This window comes from Battus philenor, unplaced genomic scaffold, assembly GCF_028537555.1.
Source record: "Battus philenor isolate CCGP_79_NKW_IND1 unplaced genomic scaffold, ilBatPhil1.0.hap1 SCAF_14, whole genome shotgun sequence".
NCBI lineage: Eukaryota > Metazoa > Arthropoda > Insecta > Lepidoptera > Papilionidae > Battus > Battus philenor.
In genome coordinates, this window is record NW_027181676.1 from 8,466,200 (window position 1) to 8,491,750 (window position 25,551).

General features: G+C 34.2%; 1 protein-coding gene across 1 annotated transcript in view; it reads left to right on the forward strand.

Annotated features, from left to right (window-relative positions):
- Positions 1 to 25,551, forward strand: part of sev (sevenless) — a 50,810-nt gene that overhangs the window by 14,877 nt on the left and 10,382 nt on the right. Inside the window, exons 3-26 of the mRNA XM_068761216.1 lie at positions 9,393 to 9,452; positions 9,527 to 9,617; positions 9,685 to 9,905; positions 10,794 to 11,042; positions 11,777 to 11,924; positions 12,432 to 12,551; positions 12,644 to 12,980; positions 13,754 to 13,963; positions 14,613 to 15,014; positions 15,941 to 16,035; positions 16,148 to 16,286; positions 16,403 to 16,604; positions 17,038 to 17,227; positions 17,590 to 17,708; positions 18,427 to 18,622; positions 19,526 to 19,692; positions 20,240 to 20,427; positions 20,896 to 21,109; positions 21,295 to 21,564; positions 21,920 to 22,125; positions 22,467 to 23,293; positions 23,498 to 23,632; positions 24,228 to 24,462; positions 25,192 to 25,385. Of these exons, the coding sequence (XP_068617317.1) occupies positions 9,393 to 9,452; positions 9,527 to 9,617; positions 9,685 to 9,905; positions 10,794 to 11,042; positions 11,777 to 11,924; positions 12,432 to 12,551; positions 12,644 to 12,980; positions 13,754 to 13,963; positions 14,613 to 15,014; positions 15,941 to 16,035; positions 16,148 to 16,286; positions 16,403 to 16,604; positions 17,038 to 17,227; positions 17,590 to 17,708; positions 18,427 to 18,622; positions 19,526 to 19,692; positions 20,240 to 20,427; positions 20,896 to 21,109; positions 21,295 to 21,564; positions 21,920 to 22,125; positions 22,467 to 23,293; positions 23,498 to 23,632; positions 24,228 to 24,462; positions 25,192 to 25,385 (5,215 nt within the window). The remainder of the gene's footprint in view (positions 1 to 9,392; positions 9,453 to 9,526; positions 9,618 to 9,684; positions 9,906 to 10,793; positions 11,043 to 11,776; positions 11,925 to 12,431; positions 12,552 to 12,643; positions 12,981 to 13,753; positions 13,964 to 14,612; positions 15,015 to 15,940; positions 16,036 to 16,147; positions 16,287 to 16,402; positions 16,605 to 17,037; positions 17,228 to 17,589; positions 17,709 to 18,426; positions 18,623 to 19,525; positions 19,693 to 20,239; positions 20,428 to 20,895; positions 21,110 to 21,294; positions 21,565 to 21,919; positions 22,126 to 22,466; positions 23,294 to 23,497; positions 23,633 to 24,227; positions 24,463 to 25,191; positions 25,386 to 25,551) is intronic.

Here is a 25,551-nt window from a genome sequence, read left to right on the forward strand (position 1 = left end):
AACGAAGCAAAACTAAAAGTAAATTTTCGTTTTGCTTTTAATATGAAGATTATAACATTTACGGATATCAAAATACGGTTACAGAAGTCTATAGCTGAAATCGACAATTTCTTAGTTGCCTTCCCAAAACAAAACGAACCACATTTCCACCGCAAATATTATTTTGTTATGAAAGCGGCAGCTCTTTCAAGAAGTGTGAGCAAGATGTAATCTAAATGAATAAAAATACTATATTTGTACACTTGTAAATGATAACAATGTAACTTATTTCATCGAACCAAAAGAATATATTAAAATTATAATTCAATACTTCTATAGAATGCAGAGAGAGTGACACAGAGAGATTGTATTCATAAAGAACTGCATTCGGTTTCGACGCGCGCTAATTCTCATTTCCTCATTACGCCGTTCCCCGCCTGCGCTTTGCCCATTCAGTCCCAAGCAAGGCCCCCTCTGACCCCACCACCCTTGCTCTCTCAGCACCTCCCCTTAAACCCAACCCGTCCATCCGCTCGGCGAAATTATGACTCCACACCAAAGTATGTTTTGATTTATTGTTCACTTATAGGACCATCAACGATATACGCCGAGTAAAAATAGAAGTATCCTTTACTTACCACTTACCGGACTCAGTGAGGTCTGTGTCAAGTTTCTTTACAAAAACGAAACAACTAAGGACGAATACGAATTAACGGTCTTAAATATTTGTATTCTTTTTTAAAGGATTCTATTGACTATTATACGATACAATGATGGCTGAATATAATCAGTACACTTTATGAAGGTTTGATGGAGCGACTGATAGAGGCTAACAGAATGTAAGTTGAGAACGAAAGAGCTCTTGAGAGTCAAGAGTATCGGGGCCGAGTGGGAAACACGCCGGTGGGCCCCAATTTGCCTCAACATTATCCAATTGCCGGAGTCAAGCGGTTGGCGTGGGCCAGCGCGCGACCTGAACACGTATTTTGAATCCCTTTTAAACGGTGTTACGACTAGTGTGTACATTGTTTTATTGTACCAGTATAATGGTACAGAGTAGCTTAAGCGTTCTAGCTTCTTCCGGGCAAAAATTCTTTGAAAACAAAAATATATTATATGCTTTCTAACATTTTTATTTTATGTTACATTATCGTAAAATATGGTACCTTTTATTTATATCTATCTTCTTTCAATGTTTCAATGGTTAATCTATGAAAGCAGTATTTTATCTATATACAGGGCGATTGATTATTGGTGGCTTTAAAGGGTAAATATTTAGCTCATTGTGAAATAATGTATAGTACTATCAATCCATATTCAATGGATGCAGAAATAATAAATAATTTAATAATAATAAAGTAAAACAATACTTATTAATTATTATTAACTGTATGTGTGAATTGCCAGAAGTTATTGGCCTGTCGCATTCTAAAAGAAAAATTAATAATTGAAGAAAAATCATAGTTTACAGTGATCACTATGGTAATTAAAAATATGTATGGTAAAAAGTATGTATGGTAATTAAAAATAGCTTATACTTTTTATTGACAAATGAGCTATATTTTACCTCTTCAAAGCGTTACCATCCATAAACAACCAGCTTGTATAAAAGAGATTTCCACCTATGTATTGAGTCATCACGATATCTGTGCAATTATAATGCTTAGATACATGAAATTGGGTAGAAATATTTCTTTTACTAATTGGAGGTCAGCTAAGAACAGATTTGAAATTATACCCACAACGCGGGTTGAGGGCTCGATCATTAATACTTGCTTACTTTAAAATATACCTCTTGTTGGTACAAAACTTGGTCAGAATATTTTTTTCGGCATAAAAATGACCAAGAAAGCATTTTATGAAATTGCAACCACAAAAGGCTGTGTGGATCTGGCTTTTTGACCTGCCTTTCACTGCTGCCCAAAACCACTTTGTATTTGCAAATTCCGCGAATTCGTAAGACCATGCTAAGCGGACGCGAGACTAGTTAGTATTCTATAAGTATAATGATGTACACTATATATTTACATAGTAAATTTCTTACATAACAACTTAATGCACGTATGGTTTCGCACGCATTTTGCACTAATTCTCCCGATGATCACGCAAATTGCTTTAAAACAAGGGCAACACTTTATTATCAAAGTTTATCAAGGGTCAGTAACGAATACCGCTTGAGAAACAGCAACATTTCTCGTCCAATCGCCGCTGGCGCCAGCTGACAAATCAGTTACAATATTATTATCTATAATTAATTTTATAAAAAATTGCAAATATGTTACATTTTATTAAAAAGTTTTACGTAACTTGAATTGTTTGAACTGCCTGGAGGTTAATTGCTCTCTAGAAAAATTATAAAAAATATTCTTCTGTTACTATAACAGAGCAAGAACTTTGTTATACTTTATATACACTTATTAGGTATTTAAATTGAATGTTATTGTAAAATGGCTATTTGAAGTGGCAGTGGGCAGATTAAAGACAAATATACAGGGTGGACAGACGACCATGTTAGCACCGTCGGAAGTCGCTTGATGGAGGCCGCTTCCTACCGGTTCTAAAAGATATCGATAAGGGAAAACTTTTGTACAGCAGCGGGACTCCTACGGCTGAAATGATGTTGATGGTCATGTACCTGTATAAAAATAAATTACTTTATAAATGAACAAATTTAATTAAGATTCCTCTTATTGAATATAACTATTAATATCAGCTAGACGTGAGTGGTTTCAGAACCCCTCCATCCGGTTTACGCTTGCGCCCTCAATTGGACTTCCGAGCGCGTTTCCGAAATCGCTCCGACAATTAACTAAAACGACAATTTTAATGACTCAAAAGGGAGTTACTATTGTTTTGTTATTATTAGGGCACGAGACAGGATGCTGGTTAATTACGAACTAATTTACTCAGACTTATTAATAATATAAACATTTTGATGATTTTAACGTTAGCACGCGCCGGCGGTTTGTAACTTTTTATTAATATGAACATATTTTGTACAATGTAAAACGGCAAGCTAAATGACGAAGGCGTTTTCTACCAGATAAATCTTTGGGCTGTGCAAAAATAAATTATTAAAGGTAGGTAAAATAAGGAAGAACGTGAAAACAAAATAAAAAGAAAAAAAAAAAAACAATAACTCCTAACTATAAGGTAGAGATATAATATAATAGCATATAGTACACATACATGTAGCACATATCTAAATGTACATGTATTATTTATATAAATATAAAATAATATTTTAAAGGGCCTTAATCAATTTGTCAAAGCTCTACTTCTTTTATTGATAATACTTGTGTTATCACACTTAGTAAAAAAAACCTTTTATGACCAAATAAGTTTATTTTAAGAAGTAAATAAAACAACCATCCATTAGATCATCTGCCACCAATTTGGAGTGTGTTTCGGGCGATATATTATTACATTTTATCATCCAAGTAGTAAAAGATGTTAATATACTTTAAATAAAACTAGTAATGTTAACTTTTGTTACCTTTAAATATTAATGGTGATGATTATGGCAAATTGTAAATAAATATTTAATAACGAAAAGAAATGTACTTACTCTGATGACTCGAAATGGGTTCCAGACATTCTTAAGTTGTACAACGTAAAAATCTTGTTTTATAATTAATTTAAAATTATTTATACTCATCGAGTATTACATTTACGAATACACATACATTCACTATTAACAACGCTAATTCTGCATTTTTATAACTATTACTTACTACTCGTTTATGGGTCAACGCAGCCTGTAATATAATTAAATATTTCTAATTTCCGCGCAACTAAAACTATATTATATTACTATAATTCTGTTTATTATACTCCCTTTTCTCAGTTATTAAATAAATCTTATCATAGCATTTAAAACATATAGTTGATAGAAATGTTTTCAACTTGGTTTATTGACTCATACATGTATGATATTATAATTTATGCATCTAAATTTGTTAAATTTCATCTAAAAAGAGCAACTATTGAAGTTCTAGTCGGCCCTTCTCAGCAGATTATTCCGAACCGGTGGTATCTTACCACTTATAATGTTAATATAATTAACAATTCAAAAATGCGTTTAAATATAATAATATAAATAATAACATTAAAAAGTCGTGTAATAATTATTAGGGAGACCGGAAAGTAATGTCTCTTTCTTAAGTTAACAAGTCACACGACTACATTTTTAACAAGTTTTATTTCTAATCAACAATATATTCACCTTCGTTATAAACAACCTTTTGCCATATGGTATACAAATTTTCAATGACGGAGCGGTAAAAATTCAATCGGTTTTCCTGTAATATATCTCGACAGAAATGACATTACTTTTCGGTGCCCCTAATGTTTAGTGAACTTTTAAGCGGTGGTATCTAGGTAGGCTAGGTAGAGGACTAAGACTTGTAATTGTACCTGCGACCAGGTTCTTTTCCCGGGATATAATTTTATATAATTTACATTTTGTTCATTCGTTATATAAGATGCCACTACTAGCAAACAATTTCCAGAAGATGGGTAGCAGTGTCCCCTGCGTACCATAATACCACACTGCGATCGCCAATCCGCCTGCCGAGCGTGGCGATTATGGTATATCCGCCAAAGATATCTTTCGGGGAGGCCAACACCTTGTAGTGGGCATCTATGGGCTGAAACCACGTATTTTGAAACAATTACGATGTGGTTTGTGGAAAACTGATAACTTTTAACTTATTCAAATGCGACAACGCAAAAGCAATAAATTTTTTTAACAACAGCTACAACTATAAACATACATAGAACGATATGATACGTCTATCTTTACTCTAATTAGGAAACTTAGACGCAATCATTTGACCCAAAATATTAGATAAACATCACATAAATAATAGTATGATAAACTTTACAAAATATCCACTTATGTAATAATATATTTACGAACTGTGATATAGATAATAAGAAAACAAATAATTTTAATTTTACATTAAGGCAAATAAATATAAAAAGCAAGAATAAACAAACAAAAATAAAAGATATTTTATATTTGGATTATGCAAAGAAAAAAACGAAAGGGAGGCCATGTGCGAAAGGAAAAATAAGAAAAGGAGTGCCAGATACTGTGAAGCGAAAAAGAGAAATTAATGGAAGATATTAAGAATGATGAGAAAAGAGCAGGCAAATAATAATGTTCAGCGGAAATTATTAATTGTATCAATAGTCCCTGCTTTAGTTTAGTAGGAGAGAACGAGAGATGCCAAAAAACGGGTGCCATAAACAAAGATATATATATATATATATATATATATATATATATACATATATATATTTAAGAATTCTTCTCGTTATCTCGTAGCTTATGTTGTTTTATTTTTAATTTTAATTGTATTAAAATTTATCATTGAGCGTTTTGTTTTCATTGTTCGAAATGTAAGAAACATTGATTTTATATGATAAGGAAACAACTCTTAAAACCATTCATGCTTAAACACCAATGTATTATTATTTACGTCACCTTGTGTTTCGTGTTAGAATACACTGAAATTTCAATAAAAAAAATTGAGACAGGTCTTCTTTGCGTAAAGTAATTAAAATTATATACAGCATGATAAGAAATAGGCGAAAAATCTTTAAGGAGTTGATAAATATATAACACATTACTCTGTAAAGAGCTTTATGATTTTTATACCTATTTCAACTCATACAGTATAAAGTAATGATTAAAAATATTAGCGCTTATAATCATTAATTTATAATCGCTCCTAATTATATCTGAATATGTTCATTTTTGGATACGATGTACCAATACTAGACTATGCATTCAACACTTTAAAGATTTTACAACTATTTCCAATCAGCTCGTATAATAATCAATGAGAACATTCTTTTACAACTTACTGAATTTCCGAATAGAAAGGAAAAATAAAGCTTTATTAAAAATAATAGTTCCAAATGTATTTATGACGTACTTATGTTATTGAATAGATCTAGTTAATCTTTTAATTATTGTAAACAAATTTAAGCTAAAACCCATTCCAAAATATGGGTGAAGAAAGAGATATACCAATTATATTAAGAAGCGGGTACTATCGCTAAAGTAATAAAATCGTTAATTCTTGCGGCCTAATTTTTATATAGCGACGTGCGGGCGGTTGAAAGGTTGGCAGTTGTGCACCCGAAACAAGCGCGCGGATTGCGACGCACTCGTTCGCTTTTAATTGTTCCGCGTACTCTGCTGATTGGTGACTCAAAACGATCGCATCCCGGCGACGGTACAGCGCTGCGGACTGCAATTAGTAACAACATGGATTTAGTAACCTAATATATTAGACCAAAGATATAATAATCGTTATACGCGTTTTCTATCGGTTTCGTCGGAATCGATGTCGGATCGTGTACTACAGGACTCGCAAATCATCAATTCTCGATGGAAACGTTGCTGGAGTATTTTACCATTTCTCCTCCCAGCGCTAATGCTTTCCGAATTGGTAGTATTGTTAGAAATGTAATAGCAATCGAAGACATCAAGGTTCGGCCGCTTAGGATGCCTATGAGTCAGAATGCTAAAAGAAGAATTATTCACAATTAACCGTAAAAAAACCAAGGTCGTAGAGCGTCCGCCAAAGCGATCTAAGAGTTCGGCGGCCACCCAATCCAGTGAAATTGTAGTAAGTACTGGACCGAGCCTCGCCTTACGAGCTGCGTTTCCTTAATAGGAATTATAAGCTAAGCGCCCTCTGTGCCCCGCCCCGCTTTATCAGCGGAATCTACAAATGCCACATAGGTGAGGTAAAAATAGAAAATTAACACGTTATGCGTTGTCGGTAAGATCCCTTGCTCGTATTTGTTTCTTCTTGATGGCGAGGAAGTTGAAAAGCAGGTGTGATCGATGTGATTATATTTATTCGGAATCTTTTTACAATCTTGCACTATTTACAATTATAATCTAAATAAAATGGCAGGGACTATATCATAGTGTTAGAATTCAAAGCGGCCTTCGATTTTAAATTGGAACTCACAAATCTTTATTAGGTCCAAAAAGTAACGTGGTCGTAGTGGCCGATAAAACGGAGTATTTTCAAGTGAATGCCGCACCGCCATCCACATCATCCACTCACAAATTGACCACTGTTGGACATAGGTCCGACCTGCATCGGGCGTCTTCCGGAGACCTTAATAAGGTCGTCTGTTCACCTTGTGGGTGAATGTCCGCTGCGCTTGCCTCAGATTAGGGCCTCAACCCCCGTCATCTGTTCAGCAAGTTATGTGGTCTGCCCACTGCCACTTCAACTTGCTAATCCATTGGGCCATTACTTTCCTTCGTCTACGGATCTCGTCTTTCTTAATTCGTAATATGATATTACAAATTAAGAAAGACGAGATTAATTACAAAGCTGTTTAATTTTTGTAATAAATATATATTTATTTGTTATTTTAAGCGATCTGTGTGTCTTTTTAGAAAAAAATAACGTTTAAATTACACACAAAACGTCACCGTGACAATTAAGTTCGAAAGGCTACAAAAATGCACACGAAATTACAATGATGAGGATTTATAGTTAGTACGTAATTTAAAGCGATAGATTTAATGAAAATATTTACAGCAACTAATTAGTGTTACAAATTTCTTTACACGCGCAATACATTGAACATCTTATAATTAGTGTCTGACATTTCATTGATAACTTCATTTTCCGACGACCGCGCACCCGCTGGGATTTTAATTTAATTTATGAGCTCTATTAAAGTACATTAATATTATCTTGAATATTGTTGGGGGAGATTCCGTTATTGTAAAGATCCCATTCCTTACAAAAATATTTTAAAAGGCATTCGATAGTGTTCAGTAGATTTTGATGTTTTCTGTAACTTGTTTATAATTATGACAGTTACATACCTACCTGTTTGTCACCCTCATTTAAAAAAACAGGGTTACTTAAAAGAGTACTCACGTGTATCATCCGGTATCAAATCACCACCCGTAAAGGCCGTCACTTGACCGTAAAAATCCGTTAGAAACGACGTAAATTCTCACAAATCATCTCACTTTCTTTAGCTTATAAATTAAACTTGAATATTTGTAAATATACAACATATATAGCAGAGTTTATTCATAATTTTTAACGTTTATTTATCTTATCTAGTCACTAATTGTTAAAAATTAACATCTACAAATGAAAAATAACAAGTTTTTAACATATGATATTAATAAAATAACATAATTATAACATTCGTAATTATGTCGGCATTTAGCGTACATCATGTTTTTATGTTATTATTTTTGATTTATTAGGAACAAATATAATCGTCACCGAGTTAACATACATTCCAAGATCGATTGTCGCCTTAAATTGGCACACACTAAATACTACTTGTAATATTTTCAACAGCAAATACATATGCTATGGAAGGGTAATTAAGTACAATAATAAGTATTATGTATAATATAAAGAAAAGTCTTAACATAATGACAGCATGAACGACCTTTGCAGACTTTAAATCGTAGCATATAGTCATTAGAGAGCTATTTAATAAAAAAACAGCTTTTTAAAAATAGCTTTAATTTTAGTCATAACCTAAAAAAATGAGATAAATGCAGTTATCTCTCACTCGAGTGTCGAACCGTCTCACTTGTATGTGGATCGTAAGTTTTACTGTTGTGTTTGTTTACATGAATCTTCAAGAGGAACACGTGTGGGACATAAACACATGCAAAATCAGTTTTTACTCTCAATCGACTTATAAAACGACCGTTAAGCTCGTAAGCATGCTGCTCCATTTTCGATAGATAATTGAAAATTATTATCAAAATTTTTTCAATATTTTTATAATATTGTTGCAATCGAATTTAGAATTACTTCAACTAATACATGATTGTCAATTCAGAATATAACAATTTCTTATCTTCTTTCTATAAATTAAAATTGTAGATGTTTTCTAGTTATTAAAATTAATAACGTATTTTAAAACTCAAGCAAAAATTGAAAATTTACCTATGATTCCGAACTATATAAAAGAGGCACCGCGCAGTAGAATCGACGTAGATTTTTTAATTTTTCAGCTCGCGGATTTCCGATCCGCGAGCCCTGAAGAAGCTGTAAAAGCCAAAACGGCGAACAGCGTCCAGTACTAACCAAATATAGCCAGAATCGACTTTATTAAAGAAGACGCTACGACGCTACGTTTATGACTACATGGCCCGGCGAACTTCACTCTGTCTCTTCATTAATAAATATTGGGTAGAAAGGACATTTTATTTTTAAATAAGTACTTCTTATCCTATTCCGGGCGAAGATACATCTAAAAAACAGCCGTTCTCGAGTTATCGATGGTCTAACTAACACAACTTTATTTTTTATATATAGATAAGATGTCAATTTTGAAACTTAGTTACATTTAGAATTTCCTAATTTTTTATTTATTTTTAATGTTTACAGTGCCGATTGGGATGCAGCCTTTGGCAGCTAGGACTAAAAAACTCCTGTCAAAACGTTTGCGTAAGTTTATCATTGATAAACCTAGTAAAATATTTCATTTAATCCAATTACTATAAAGATTTTTATATTTGCAGAATGTTACATCAGAAACGGTATTTTCTAGAGAATTGTATTGCGTGATGGGTTGCAATGAAGCGCTTAATACTTATTTCCAAAAGATAAGAGGTCAGTTGTAACTTTATGTATTTTGAACCAAAAAAAATGCCAAGAGATTAATTAATTTCTTTTTTAGAGCTCATTGGAATACCCACCGCTCCTGCCCTTGTCGCAGATAGTTTGACTGCGACATCTCTGTCGCTTGTTTGGGAAGCTCCGAACTTAAGAAATTTGAGTTATCTGGTCCAGTGGCGTTACGAAGAGTTATCTGGTAGCTGGCAATATTATTCAAATACAAGTCACTCTGATCGCTCTATTATACACGTGGATAATCTGCGGCCCTACACGAAATACCGGGTAAGTAATCATTAAGACAAAAGACCCTTTTAAAGAAGTATTCACATAATTATTTATTGTTATTGTTATTCGCTTTGGAACGTTTATAGTCCTATTTGATAAAAACTGGTATTAAATTAAGCTTCCCTGCAATAAAATAGGTGGCCAAAGGTTTTTCTTGTTGTGACTTCTCCAAGCAAAAAATTCCCAAGCTATATTATAACCTAAACATCATTTACACTGTAAGTAATGCGATTATTTTACCAGTTTATATTAGATAACCTTTTTCATTGTTTTGCACGCAAACAAATGTAAAAGTGTACATAGTTGCCTAAAACGTCGTTAATTTCTCTTCCACCTTTTTTCACATCAACCTGTATAAAGTGATCACTCTGAAAAATGTAACAAGTTATTTTTTTATTCGAAAGCAATAGAGCAACAACTTTTGGCAAAGTCTGTAGGGACAGAAGTTAAACAATAATAAGTTTTAAATTTTAAAACTCTTTTTTTTTACCATATCAACATTACATTATTTACAATTTCTGAAACCATTTCTTTATGGGTAGAATGTACCATAAATTAATCAACACCTAATGAGCTATACATTTTGCCCGTCAACGCTTTTGCACTCATAACCAATGCACTTGGATGTTAGTTAGAAGTGCACTTTGCATTCATTGATGAATGATCAAACGTCGAAAAACTGGAACGGGGTGTCTTTAAGTTTTCACAATGTAAAATAATACGTGACCATTTTTCTTTCTTTATGTCTTAATATTTAATTTTAAAAAATTAAAGCAAATGAGCTACACATTTATATATTATCTTTAGAGCTTTTGTACATATAACCAATTTTCATGCATCCAAAGTAAAAGTATCAGTATCATAAATATGTTACTTTCTGGACAGTTCCGTGTAGCAATTTTCCTCTCGGGGCGCGTTGGAACAGGAGAGCCGGTTTACTCGGCCCCCTCTGTGGTCATATTGACTCTGGAGAGCGGCAAGCCAAGCTCTCCACCAGCTGCGCTTCGAGCCGCAGCGCCCGACCCTAGCAGAGTGGCAATATCATGGGAGCCCGGACCTTTCCCTAACGGACCCTTAATTTCCTACGTACTAAGACTGACTGATACACAACCAAACACAATCGATGCTTTGGAGGTAAGCATTATTTAATTTTTTGAAACTAAGTAAATACAAATTTCACAGATCAATTTTCAAATTCAACTCTGCTGGGTAACATTCGAAAAACTTCGAAAAATCATCCAATATCTTCTTAGTTGAAGTGACTAAAGACGTAGGTCTACGACCATCGTGTCTCTTCGGACCTCATTGCATGCTCAAAGTAGCTTAAGCCACAGCGAAATGTATACTTGGATTTTCTCTTCGAGATCGACTCCAATATTAGGAGGTCCGTACACAAAAATAGCGGACATGGCTCAGCCGATTGGCATTGGCAAATTGACGTGGCATTGGAAAGGCTACACAACATGCGGAACAGATGACCACTTAAACTTCTGGAGGGGAGACCATGGACCAGTGCGGCGTTTACTGGTCCATGGACGTCCACCCGGAGAGACGACCGTGTTAGGTCGTGGGAAAATGCTGGATGTAGGCCGCTTTCAACCGGTTCTGTTAGAAATCTGTATGTGTGACCAACATCTAGCAGGGGACGGCTCGCAACTGAAATGATGAATGATAGAATAAAGAGCCTATTTTGTTCTCAAAAATAATGAAATTGGAGGAAATCTCAATATTCAAATTCAGTATTTTTTTTTCATTTGTATGTTCTATTCGATATTAAAGTATTCATTCATAGCTCTATTAAAACTAAAATATTTAGTTACAAAATGTAAATTATGTTCTTAAAGTTTTTCAACATTTTTATATTACAGGATATGCCGGCATCGAACAATACCTTATTCTATATGTTCCAAAATCTGGCACCAGCTAGGGAATATGAAGTTTCGGTAGCAATGCGCAATTCTGTTGGTGAAGGACCAAGGGCTTATGTCAGAATATCGACACCGCCGTTACCAAAATGTAAGCTCCTACTAGCTACTCCTCCAGTTTAGGGTTGTTTCCCTTTTTAAATCATTTATTTTAAAAAGGGCAACAACCAATTTAATATAATGACCAGTCAACTTGGGAAAAATACGAACAAACAAAAATTACTAATAGAAGTCATTAATATTACTAGTTACTGCTAATCTATATTATTAATATTCGCTTAAACTTTTTCTATATATATATATTGGTTATTTGTGTTCCATAGAATTACCGTGGAGAATTGAATAAAGTAATTTGTCCGGTTATCAAGGATGATTTAAAATGATGAAATGAACTGTTTACTGTTACGACAGAAAATTCCTTAACACGCAAACTTAAATAGCCAATACTTTTTTCTATATTTTCCCTCAATAAACGCTAATATAAAGCTTTCGAGCTTCTGTGTTAAAGACGGAAATCTTTATTTATTGCTTTGCTAAGTGATATTTGTTATGCGATGACGAGAAAATAAAAGTAATGCGAAATAATTTACCTTTGCAGCCGTACCCAGTCAACAACCCATCTTGATATTGGGTGGAGAGCATAACATTTTAGCTGCTTTAGCCTACGACATACTTTCAGATCCAATAGAGTTGTATAGCACCAAAGAAACTATTACAGGTATGATAAATGAATGTGGCATTTACGAATAAAGAGTTTAAAATGTCTGTTATTTTTGTGTATAAGTTCTAAAATGTTTTTGAATATTTCAGGAGTTGGTTTGGATATGTCGACAGATTCATTATTTGTATCTATTTCATCTGGTTACGTATACCGCAATTCATTGTCAAAGAAAAGTTCTATACAAACTATTCTCACGCCTGAAAATACCTTGTACAAACCGTTGGATCTATCAGTAGATTGGTTGAACAAACATTTATATGTGCTCGGTGAGGTTTATTACGCGAAAGAAGGACCGAGCGTATCCAACACGTCGTTATATTCTAGTTGGGAAATAATTCGTTGCGATTTTGACGGAAAAAATCAAATAGTTGCTTTATCTGGGTTTAATACGCGGCCGATACATTTTGAAGTGGATGCTTATAACGGGTAAGATCATGCTTCGCTCTAATATTTAATATTACTAACTACTGTCTACCAAAGATAGGTTTTTTTTAATATTAGTGAAAATAGAGTTGTTTATCTGATGGTAAACAACACCGCTTGCGTACAACCGACACCGCACTGTATTATAACAGAATTATGTAATAAAAACTCCTGTTTAACACCACCGCTGGATTCGTCATATTGAAATACTTCATATCTGATAGTAAGTAATACTAACTTATTGTCATCAGGCGACAAACTTAACTCGCAAAAATTCTACTCCGAGCTGACCGCAACTTAATATCACAATTATTATTGCAAAAGTACAAAATCAATTCATAAATCAATCAACCATAGAACAGTGATTGATATCCCAGCGGTATATCGGTTTCCCAGGGCTGAAACTTGCGATCATAGGTCGCGATTTCGATTCCCCGGATAAAGTCTTATATATAATTCACACTTCGTGTATTAATTATACGAGTATAGAATTGACACTGCTCACAAACAAGCTCCAGAGAATATGCAGCAGCATCCTATGCATACTATCTACGCTGCGATTGCCAATCCATCAGCCAAGCGTGACGATGAATGTATATCCCCCATAAATAGGTTTGAAGGATGCCTTGCAGTGAGCCTCTATGAGCTAAAACGACAAATATTCTTAGATTGCATTACGGAGTATTTAATTCAAAATTTCGATAAATGCCAAATATATGCGTAAAAAGACTAAATAAATAAATTTTAATATAAAATTATATTTTTCCTACACACAGGTATTTATTCTGGGCTTTACGTGGAGTCGAGCGAGGTGGCTTGTACAGATTGGATTTGGCCAATATTTCTAACGGGGTCCGCCACGACGCACGGCCCGAATGTATTGTAAAAGATGCGCATCTGGGAGCCTTTACAGTGGACCACGCAGATTTCAGATTACTTATAGCGCACTTGAGAAGGAACACAGTCTTAGCTGTGTCACTTGATGGGTTCGTCTTTATATTTACATAATTAACTATCATAAATGTGTTGTAATTAAATTAAATGTTTTTGTGAATTAAACTTCACTGTTAACTGAAATCCTATAAAAGTATTTTTGACTTGTAAATCAATTGTAAATCAATCATACTGTGTCTTTGAAATAATTATGAGAAATGGATGGGGATTTACGGTGTGACCCAAAAAACACTTCCTATATATCGAATGTTTTGTGATCGTGGACCAATTCTTTTAATTGACTCGTTAGCATTTACAGCTTGATCAGGATTGAGACATAGAACACACAGAGATGTTTAGGCTGAACGCCTTTACGTTTTGCTTACTTCTTTTTTTCATTCTTGGCCCTGGCCGTTATATTATTTATTTTACTAAATAGGGAACCCGCCAAGCTTCTAGCTCGCGGCAGACTGCAGTTCCGTATAAGCGCCTAGGCGTGATTGTAAGAAAGGAATTCGACTTGTGTATTTTCATGAGACGGAACCCGAGGGAGTCCAACCTCGGCGTGGTTAATTTAGTCTGATTATTAAAAGACCTTTTTAAGTAAAGATTACTGTAACTTTGGATATATATAAGTCCTCGTAATTTTTAATGCAAAACATCACATATCACTTGAAATTTATGTTCATTATTATTTTCTAGACGGGAGGTAACAGATTTCAGGCCGAACACACAAACGCCAATGTTTTCATCTGTGCGATCAATCGCATATGCAAGTGGTCTTTTCTATTGGACAAATGGTAGAGAAATGTTAATTGAGGAATACCACGCTAAAAGTGACAGTTATTTTCACAACGAGTATCCGTTAGCTTATAACACTAAGCTAGTAGCGACTAGTCAAGTTTTGGTCGCGTTAAGGAGTTGTCAACCGATACCAGTGCCAGTAAATCCTCCGTTGGGAGTACAGAGTGTAATGGGAATTAACCGTGCGAAGGTGTCGTGGTCACCACCGCATCTTCTCGGACACCAGGGTAGCGGGGCATGGCAGCAGTGGACGTTTCATCTGCAATTGACACATATGGACAATGGAAATACGATCAATATGTAAGACTTCTTTTTATAATTACTAATCATTATATCTTAATCGTTTTAATTCGGTCATCTTTAACATTAAATGAAAGAGATTACTTTACTTAACGAAGGGTAGTTCATAATATTTATATTACTCTTAGATAAAGATAGTTCGCTAATAACTTTGATAGTAAACTGTACAAACCAAATAATAGTACAAAACTGCTCCTCGCTGTGGTAGTTAAAGGGTAGGCTTATGTTTCAAGTCGAGTACTGAAAAAGTTATCAGAAGTTGAATACATTAGCACAATCATTTTTGATTAAACCTCAGTTTCCAGATTTCTAATCCCAGAATTTTACAAAGTAGAGAAACAACTACTAATACGTAACGTAACGTACTAATAGTACGTTACGAGGCTCTCAAGGTTATTATGTTTAAAGCCTTCTTTTAAGTCATTTACACGTGCAGACCATGGGCCTTTTACACCCAGGCTGTCAATGGTCTACATATCCAATATAATAATGATTATAAGATCTTAATAGGTCTAGCCCGGCACTGCTGTGTTTCAGGCATGTTCGCCTAAGCAAACACAAGTACTTCATTATAATTTTACGCAAAAAGACTGCCTTGATGCTGTGCAGGGTGCGCGCTAGTGCCAATCGAATTCTAAAAATGAATGTTGACTGGTATGACTCATCACTTTTGTGCCATTGTACGAGGAGGTGAATAAATTCCGCAGAATTAGTATAAAAATAAATATAAAACTCGAGTAATTTTTAAATTGTATCGAACCCTGTACAGATTTCTTACATACGAACTTACTAAAATTTTATGGAGGTACTGAGTTTAAAATGTAAATTTATTGTAATTATTAAAAGAAACTTTAAAAATGTAGGTACACATTTTTAAAGAAAAAATTATGTACAGATTAGCTTAATTATTATTATTATTATTATAGAAACAACATTAGCGAATGGACGTACGTGGTAGAGAATTTAAAGCAAGACACTGAATATACAATAAAGGTTGCAGCAGGAACGGAGTCCGGCTCAGGTATTTTATTATATTCTAATATTAAGTATATCAAAATTTTTAATCAAATTTAATATTATATTGTATTTGATATCATAATACAATTTATTAATATCTACGTATATAATTTTAGGTCCCTGGTCTTCAGAATTTGTGGGTAAAACTTTAGCGTCATCGCCTACAACTTTACATAGTACGTTATTGTGGTCTGGTCCTGACGGACTACTGCAAACTGATTTAACTGGTGACAACTTGCAAACTTTGATTCACAGGTGAAGTTAACACGCTACAATTTTTTTTATTGATTTAATGTCACAAAAATTAAGTATCATGGATACATTTATAACTCAATATTTTGACATTACAAATTTGTATTTTAATCCAACAGAGCCCATTTGAAAAATTTTTACATTACCGATATTTCATGGTACCGCGACAAATTGTACTTAGTTACGAATGCTTCGACTGTGATGTGGTACAATACTACGTCACATGAAAAAGGCTTAATGACCAATATGGATAACGTAGGCAGCTTGGCCGTAGATTGGGTTGGCAAGAAGATTTATTGGTCAAACCCTAAACAACAGTTGGTAAGTATTTACATTCTAAGAAACGGCAAGATTTTTATAAAATTATAAAACAACAAAACTTTGGTATCCTTTTAAATGTACAATTAATATTCTAGAACAAGTAATTGCTTCAACCGAGATAGAAGCCAAGGCAAGTGCAGAATTAAGGTAGTCATAAAACCTAGTAAAGCTGCGAATGTTAACGCACAAACAACATTCACCAATGATAAAAAAATCCAATGCGAAATCCTCAATTTGAAAAAAAATTATTTGGATGACAAATTTAATCATTATCGTTATGATCATTTCAGCCGTAGGATTTCAAAGATATAGGCCTTCACCACAGATTTTTCTTGTTCTTGTATTTTTCTAATCACAAATTAATGTGATTAATCTTAGGTAAAAACATTATTGAAGGTGATTTTATGTGATTAAAAACAATCTTTGATTTTAGATAACTCGTGGAAATTTTGATGGTAGCAACCGAGAACCAGTGCCTATTGTTACCGTTGCAAAAGAATTGACTATCGATTCATTATCTGCATATATTTACTGGAACACGGGTCACGCTGTCGAAGCGGCGAGACTCAATGGCGAAAACAAAATTATTTACTACCCAGCACAACTTTTCAGTGGGAAACAAGGTAACTTTTCTGGAAATAGCATATTATTTTTCAAATTTTAATATTGTTTTTAGTCTTTAATTTAGGGTTTTGTGATTGTTTTAAACGTGTAACTGTGTGTGTGTTTGTGTCATCGTGGCAAGAAAAAAATGTTTGTTATATTTTTTTCGTAAATTTATGTTAAAAATTCTATCTTGCGAACACCGCCTTTATTACTTCTATTGATATTTAATAACATATTTTATAAAATAGTACTGTTTTAAAAATAGTATTTTTTTATTAATTTGTGTAAAAAAACTCTTTTTTATCAAGCCACAAATAAAATAAATTAAAATCGTGGTATACTGTAAAAAGTTATGTTAAAATATTTAATCTGTTGGCAGTTATGGGGCTGACTACGGATTTGGAAAAGAAATGGCTTTACTGGTTAGTTAGAAGCTATGATGGTTCCGAATTGCATCGAGCACCTACGGCGGATAAAATATCATCTGACATTAGTGAGGTATCTGCTTTATTCGTTATATATTTATTTACTCATTATTATTTTATTGTTTCATTGTGTTATTATTGTACATTATATCTATACAGGACATAACAATAAATCAGATGAAATAGACAAAATTTAAAATATAAAAAGGTGTGTTATTGCAAACTCAAATTTCTTCGAAACAAAAAAAGTGTGATTTGTTCGTTTGCCTTATGTCGTTTTTTGTTATTATATAGGGTGATTAATTATTGGAGTAAAAGCTTTATAGGAGTGAATGCATAGCTCGTTTATCAACAAAATCTTTACAAGATTTTACACCTATTTCCAATCACCATATATGAATTGATCACTCTGAAAGATGATACGTTATTTTATTTTTATCTTAGAATGCGGCTGGCCTATTATTTCGGACAGCACAAAGTGTAAAGAGACAGATAATTAACAATAATTTCGAAAATGCTTTTTCTTAATATGTTATCATTACGTTATATTTCAGAAATCGTTGATTTTTAGATAAAGTGAACCACACATTAATTGGCAGCAAAAAAGCTAAACATTCAGCCCATTAACTGATTGGCTTTTAAAACCAATCAACCTGTATAGCCTCTCTTTATTTCATGGCGAATGTTGCATGATAGATCCCACGAATTTCTAATATGACAACAAAGCATTTAGTGGGTACCTCAATAAGACGTTTACGTTAGGTTTTAAATAGCGTGTTTGAATTTCGCAGGTGTCAGGGTCTTTAGTGACGCGTTTAGCTGGCACCGCCACGCTGGGTCCTCTCTGCTACTTCAGCGGTAGACTAGTTTGGGTTCAGGATGCTTCACGTGCTGTTGTCTCCGACTTAGCCGGGAGGTACACAGCGGAGTTGGTGCCAAGGGTTCATGTTATTGCCGTGAGAGATCCATCACTGCATGCTGAAAGTGGTATGAGATAAACTTTCATAACTTCCAACTCTTCCTATTGGAAATCTATGGATAGCGCATGTCCTACGGCTGAAATTATGATTTACTTGCAAAATATAGCTCTCTCCAGTATATTTCCAGTGCTTTACTTATATCGTTTTTTTTTTTAATTTTAATCGACGTTAAAATTTAAAAAAAGCTGATTTTACTGTAGTGTTTTCCATTTTTCTCTCCACAATAATCTTTCCGATGCCTAATGACCAATTTCGATCCTTTTTCATGTTTATTAAACATGAAAAAGGATCGAAATTGGTTATATGGCAGTTTTAGTGTTTTGAACTTTACACTATATTTAGTTTCATTTTTAGTTACATGCTTTTGTTAAGTTACTGTTTTCGTCGTTTCAGCCCATAGGCGCACACTGCAAGGCATATCCTTCCCCAAAGATATCTATGATAATCGCCACGTTTGGCAGGCGGGTTAGCGATAGCTGTGTGATATTATGGTACGCAGAGTACACTGCTGCTCGTCTTCTGAAAACTTATTTGTGAGCAATGGCAATCCTAAATAATTAATGCACAATGTGTGAATTATATAAGATTGAATACCAGGAACCGAACCCGCGACCTACAATCGCAAATCATAGTCCTCTACAGCTGGATTACCACTGCTCGTTGTACAACTACTCTGCACTTGTTGTATTGTATTAAAAGTATACCTAAATATGTCCATACTTATATAAATAAAAGTAGTGCATTAATACCTTTATATGAAGGCCAGGCCATACCGAGTAATCCTCTAATAAACATATTGAAAATTATTCACTTTTTAAATAAAGTTTTTTTATGAATTTTCTAATAACCATCGTTAAGTTGTTCACTTTGTACGTAACAGATATAAAAATACCATTTATTTTCCACACAGAATCTCTGATAGCAATCCCGGAGACGATCAACGCTTCATCAATATCAGTTGTCGGCACGTGGGAACGTTTCAATGTGTCTTGGGCGCCGGCGAAGAGAGTAAATGTTAAAAACGGACGTGTCTTCTACGACGTCAGTTTACAGTTCGAAGGACAGTTCAAAATAGAGGTAACAATAAAATACAATAAACAAGATTCTCGTTTTGTTTTATTAAAATTGAACAAAAAAGTGATAAAACCAGATGATCGGTATTTTGTTTAAATTTAAATAGTATTTTGTCGTCTTTCCAAAATTGTTTACAACATATCTGTTTGCATCAAAATATGTTAATAGAACCTAAATCACAAATTGGATATGTAACCAAAAAGTGTGTCTTCTAACCAAAGTAAAAATTTACTACAATATGTTGTAGGAAATTCAATGTTATTGAATAAACATTAACAGAATAAGAAATGAGATGTGAATCTTACAAATGCCTTATGAAAGTTTATTTTTGTAAAAACAAACTATCAAATTGATAACACTACATCGATTACATCTGCTACCAATCAAAATTTATTTTGTTCTTCATGTCTCTTCTACACCTTTCCTTTCCGCAAAGAATTTTCCTCTTGCTTTAATAGAAAATAATAACAGGATAAGTCGAAACTAATCTTCAAGTTTTACACTAATTTTTGTTTATATAAATTGTAAATTAAGTTTTTGTTTTTAAAAGAGGACGGTAGACGTGGCGTGGGTAGAAGTTCGAGAACGTTCACCGACGCCGTACAGCGAAATGGAGGTAACGGTACGTGCACACACACACTGGGGCGGTGGCGCGGCGGCGAGAAGTCACACACGCTCCCCCCAGGCTGCGCCTGCGCCACCCAAGGCACCCGCACTCTATATTCAGCCTGCGCACAGGTAAGGCGAGAGCCCAAAAACAGCAATATATAAAGTTCATGTTAATGCAAGTTTGATTAATATATATCTAAGTTTGATAAAGCCTGGAATCGGTATTACGCTGATTTTCACGTGATTGTACGATTTGCAATAAGAAAAATTACAAAATTGGCGTCAAAATAATAACTATCGAGTTCTTGCTAGGTTCTTCTAGATGAAATTAACATTCCTAACCTGGCTGTAGTTAATGTATAAATACATTATTAAATAGGGCAGTACCAAGTCGAGGTTCGGCTCTCTCGGGTATCTTTGAAATGAAATGCTAAACACGTATTGAGTGACTGACCAAACCGAGATCTTCTCTAGAGGGCTCCTACATCTAGTCAATCCATGGAGCGCCTGCGTAAGCAACTAAAGAACTCTGCAGTCTCCAAATCGGAGAAGTTGATTTGTCTTATATGAGAAAGTTATACGTGAATGATTTTACAGCGGTGGTCCATTGGCTGCAGTATTCCGGTGGAAACCCCCAGCTAGAGCAAACGGCGTTATTCAAGGATACGAGGCGCAGTGTTGGGTAACGCCTGCGTCATCTAGCATCGGTTCAACGTCAAAAGTGTCCACATGTCCTGCTGCAAAATTATCACCGCTACAAACACAACTTATGTTAAAGGACTTAACGCCCAATTCTACTTATTACTTTCGAGTAAGATTTACAATTTTACTTTTAAAACTTTTATTTCTTGTAGCTAGTTTTCTAAAATCTTAATTCTTTTCAATCGAGCGCATCTAATTTTACAATGCAATAAACATTTCATTATTGATTATTCTTGCATTAATCATAAATTTATAATGATCAAAGTACAACAATATTTATTTTTTATTATAAAGGTTAGAGCTTTCACCGACGCTGGTTTTGGAAAATACTCTGATATTGTATCTTCATCATCTGATGAAGTAAACCCCATCCCAAAAGTAATGCTTTCGTCTCAAGAGTCTATAAAAATCTTCGACTTGGATTCCGGAGAAAGTGAAATAATACCAAAAAGTACAGGGAAGCCTGTCGACTTTGTGGTATCCGTAGAAGAAAATATTGTTTACTGGGTCAACAATTTGGAAGAAATATTTTCATCGAGGATTAACGGCAGTGGCCACTACAAGGTTTCTATCAATTTGTTAAAAAAATACTATAACATAATATTTCGAACTAGTGGGTAATAAAATGCCTTTGAGAAAGTAGAGACTTTTTTCTACTTATACCTTAATATAATACACTTTGCAAGGCAGAGTCATAATAAACTATAGATTTCTTAGTCGCAATAATATATATGTTTGGTTTTATATCTTGTCTTGTCTCAACGAGCTGGTTACCGCAATACCAAACGTGCAGGCATTGAATTTTTTTATTTGTATAATTTTTTTCCTAAAATATGGGTATACATTTAACTTGTATAATATCCCAATGTCCTTAAGATTAAGATGGAATAGATGGTTGTATAACAAATATTATTTTCAGTTAACATCTATAAACGCTTCAGCAACAAGCATTTGTGTGGACTGGGTCGGTCGATCAGTGTATTGGAGTCAACATGAAGTTATGGCTACTGAGTCCTACGTCACGTACCGTGCAAATTTAGGAATACCTAATACGCGACCGGAAATCGCAAGGATTTTTTCTCGTAAACAACCCATATTTAGTTTACAAATAGCTCCGCTTCATGGGTAAGATATACTATTATTTATTGATTTAGAAATTAACGAAAATGATATCTTTCTAAAAGAATAATTACCTATGTATACTTATACATTTAACTTACATAGACCAGCGGATTTTTATTTTTATTAGCGCGCAGAAAAATCGCCTCTAGAGTCTTAAGGATCTGGAGTTGAATCCATGGCCCATGGTTAAGTTCGTCTAAAGACGCTGGATGCAGTCCGGTACTTTTGGAAAACTTTTGGGAGGCATTGGACGTCCTATGCCTGAAATGATGATCATGATCAAGATCCATGTAACATAAAGAACCAATTTTAATGTAGTATCACTAAATATTTTTTGTCTCTAGGTCTTTATACTGGTATGAGGAAAGCAACCATCCGGGTTTAGGTGTGCTTATGACGTCTAAAATGAATGGTTCAGAAATACGCACATTTTTCCCAACCTCCGAAGAAGATTCCGATTTACGCAGGAACTGTAACTGTCCAGAAAATCCTCAAGCAGCAAAAACATTTGTTCTTGATATGACTAAAGATGACATTGAATTATATTGGGTTGATCCATGGGTTAATCGTATAGTATCAGCAGATATAAATGGATGCAAATGTCGAGTGGTCGTGGATGCAGCGAAAAGAAAATACGGTTTTACTCCAATGGCTATCACAGTGGATAGTAAATACGTTTACTGGTTTAACTCCACTGAAAAATCTATATACTACACGAACAAACTTAAAAAAAGAGAAATAAAACAAGTAAATGCTTCATATGGTTATAAAATATTGACTCTAGACCCAGCTAACCAGCCTTATCCCCCAAGACAATGCTTATTTCCTAAAGCACAGAATCTACATCCGAAATTTCTTTCAAGCACGGCCAACAGTATAAAATTAGAGATGCCTAAAGTTAATAAACCTAGTTATTGTCAAAACGTTGAATATGAAATGACTGCTATTGAATATACTGTGTACTATCGCTTGCATACTTCAAAAGATACAACTGTCTGTGACAAGGAATCCTGCCCGTATAAATCGACTACCAACTCTGAGCTAGTTATAGAAGAATTAAGTCCGTTTACAAATTATACTGTGATGTTAGAAGCGACCAATTACTACGCGAAACTTCACGAGGTAGCGCCTATTGTTGGTTCTCCGTTAGTTTTACAAACAGCTGCTGAAGGTACGTCTTAATTGATTTTATCATAAGTTTTTTAATTAATTAAGAATTATTTTAACGGACTTCTCTTATTAGATATGTCTAAACATAATACATTTTTTTTTACTGAATAATAAATCAAATATTAGTGGCATGTAAACATTTAAATTAATTGTTAGCTATAATAAATATTTATGTACATACTCTTACAATTAATTTTAATTTTAGCACCAACTGCTCCAAAAGATGTTATAGCGATAGCGCTGAGTCCGGTGTTGGCTCGCGTGGAGTGGACACCGGACCCTGGGTTATGGTATGAACTACATTGGCGTACTGACGATTCTACCACATTGCCCCTAAAAGGTAAAAATTGTCTTATAGTATACATAATCTAACAAATATTTAAAATGTTTCCAATCACTCTCTCTCTCTCTGAAAAAAGGTAACTGTTCCTACAGTCGGATCTTATAAGGCTTTAGTACTAATTTAAGTATTCCAATACTTTGTACTTCTTTAAGGTTTAGCATTGGAATATAAATATTTGTCATACCGCATCTATGGAGAAACTCAAAATAAATAAATCATCCTCTTTACTTTTTAAATATTTTTGACTGTAAAGCTGCATTTTATTTAAATTTTACCCTAATGGTCGCGAGACGTATTCCCGGCTGCGGCTCAATTCGTGTTATTTATACATAGATAACTGGAACTTTATACAGACATAACTGGAATAACAAAGAACTGATTGGAAGCTGTACCCAGCGTCTTCCGACGGCCCTAACAAGGTCGTCTGTCAATCTTGCGTGTGGACCGTGGTATTCAAAACCTTTAGAATAGATTATAATAGATGATCGTAAATGGAAAATAATATAAATTTATTTTATCGCCACACCGACAGTTATGTGTAATCTATTCAGATTTACGTTATATATAATGAACAATCAAACAAATTCCACAGAACACAATACGTTCGAAGTATCAGAAGGAAGAACTGCTAACATGACGCGTTTGAGTCCCGGGACGCAGTACACGGTGTGGGTGCGAGCGCGGTCGGCCCACAGTACTGCAGTGGCAGACTCGCCCCCGCTACGGTTGCTCACTTATCCCACACCCGCGCCGCTTCGCTTGTTAAATGCTACCGCCTATGCCTTGCGCGTGGCGTGGCATCCGCCCACCGCATACCAGCTACACCAGTTAGTTTATTCACTTCTATTGTATTAAATAATACTCCCACAATTACTAAAACTGTAGGTACAAATTGGAAATAACCGAATATATATGTAACCAAATATATAATATAAATAAATATATTTTGTTTATACAGCGTGATTAACCTATGAGTAAGTAAAAGCTTTAAAGGGGCGAATGTATAGCACATTTATCAGCAAAAAAAAAAGTTAGAGCTTCTACGCCAACGTCCAATAAACCTATGTTGTAGTGATATTGATGATTCTGAAATATTTAACAGTATTTTTCTTTTTGAATGTGACAGGCAGATACGTCTGTCAATACAAAGTACACAGGGATAGATAGTAAACAATAGTAATTCGAATTTTGAAAACTATTTTTCTTGTTATATTATAATGACGTATTTCATAATTTCTGAAATCTTTGATTTTTTGTTAGGGTATACTACACATTAATAGACAACGATTGATCTATATTTTCATACCTTTAAAGCTTTAACCTATAACCAATCGCCCAGCAACATATTTCTTTTTTATTAGCTTCAGATATTTTATATTATTTCTAACTATTTAAGATACTTCTTATTTGTCGAAATCTTACAGCATTTTAAATACAAAGTTACAACAGTAATACAAGTATTACTCGTACATAATATAATAGTACAACTGATGTTATACCATATTATGTTAAGGTGTTATCTGTTATGAAATAAATAATATAAACACAATTTACAGGTACAAAGTGGAATATGCTGAGTCATTATCTAAAAACTCTTGGAAGACGTGCGTACAGAGTGATCGAGGCGAATGGATAGCTGCCGAGCTGCGACCGCGAACTCGTTACCGCTTCCGCCTGAACTTGCAATACGTCGCCCATGCACCGATATATCATTGGCCACACGAAGACCGATTTACTTTTGAAACACTCGGTAATGTTTTGCACATATATGTGGAAGTAGGCTCTTTTCTTGACTCGAGCATGTATTTGTTCTATAAAAGCAAGAAAAATGTGGTGTCAGAAGTGGGGTTGATTATAGACATATGCACAGAGACAATTTACAATTTTGACCCCAAGGCAACGGTTGCCACTTCATC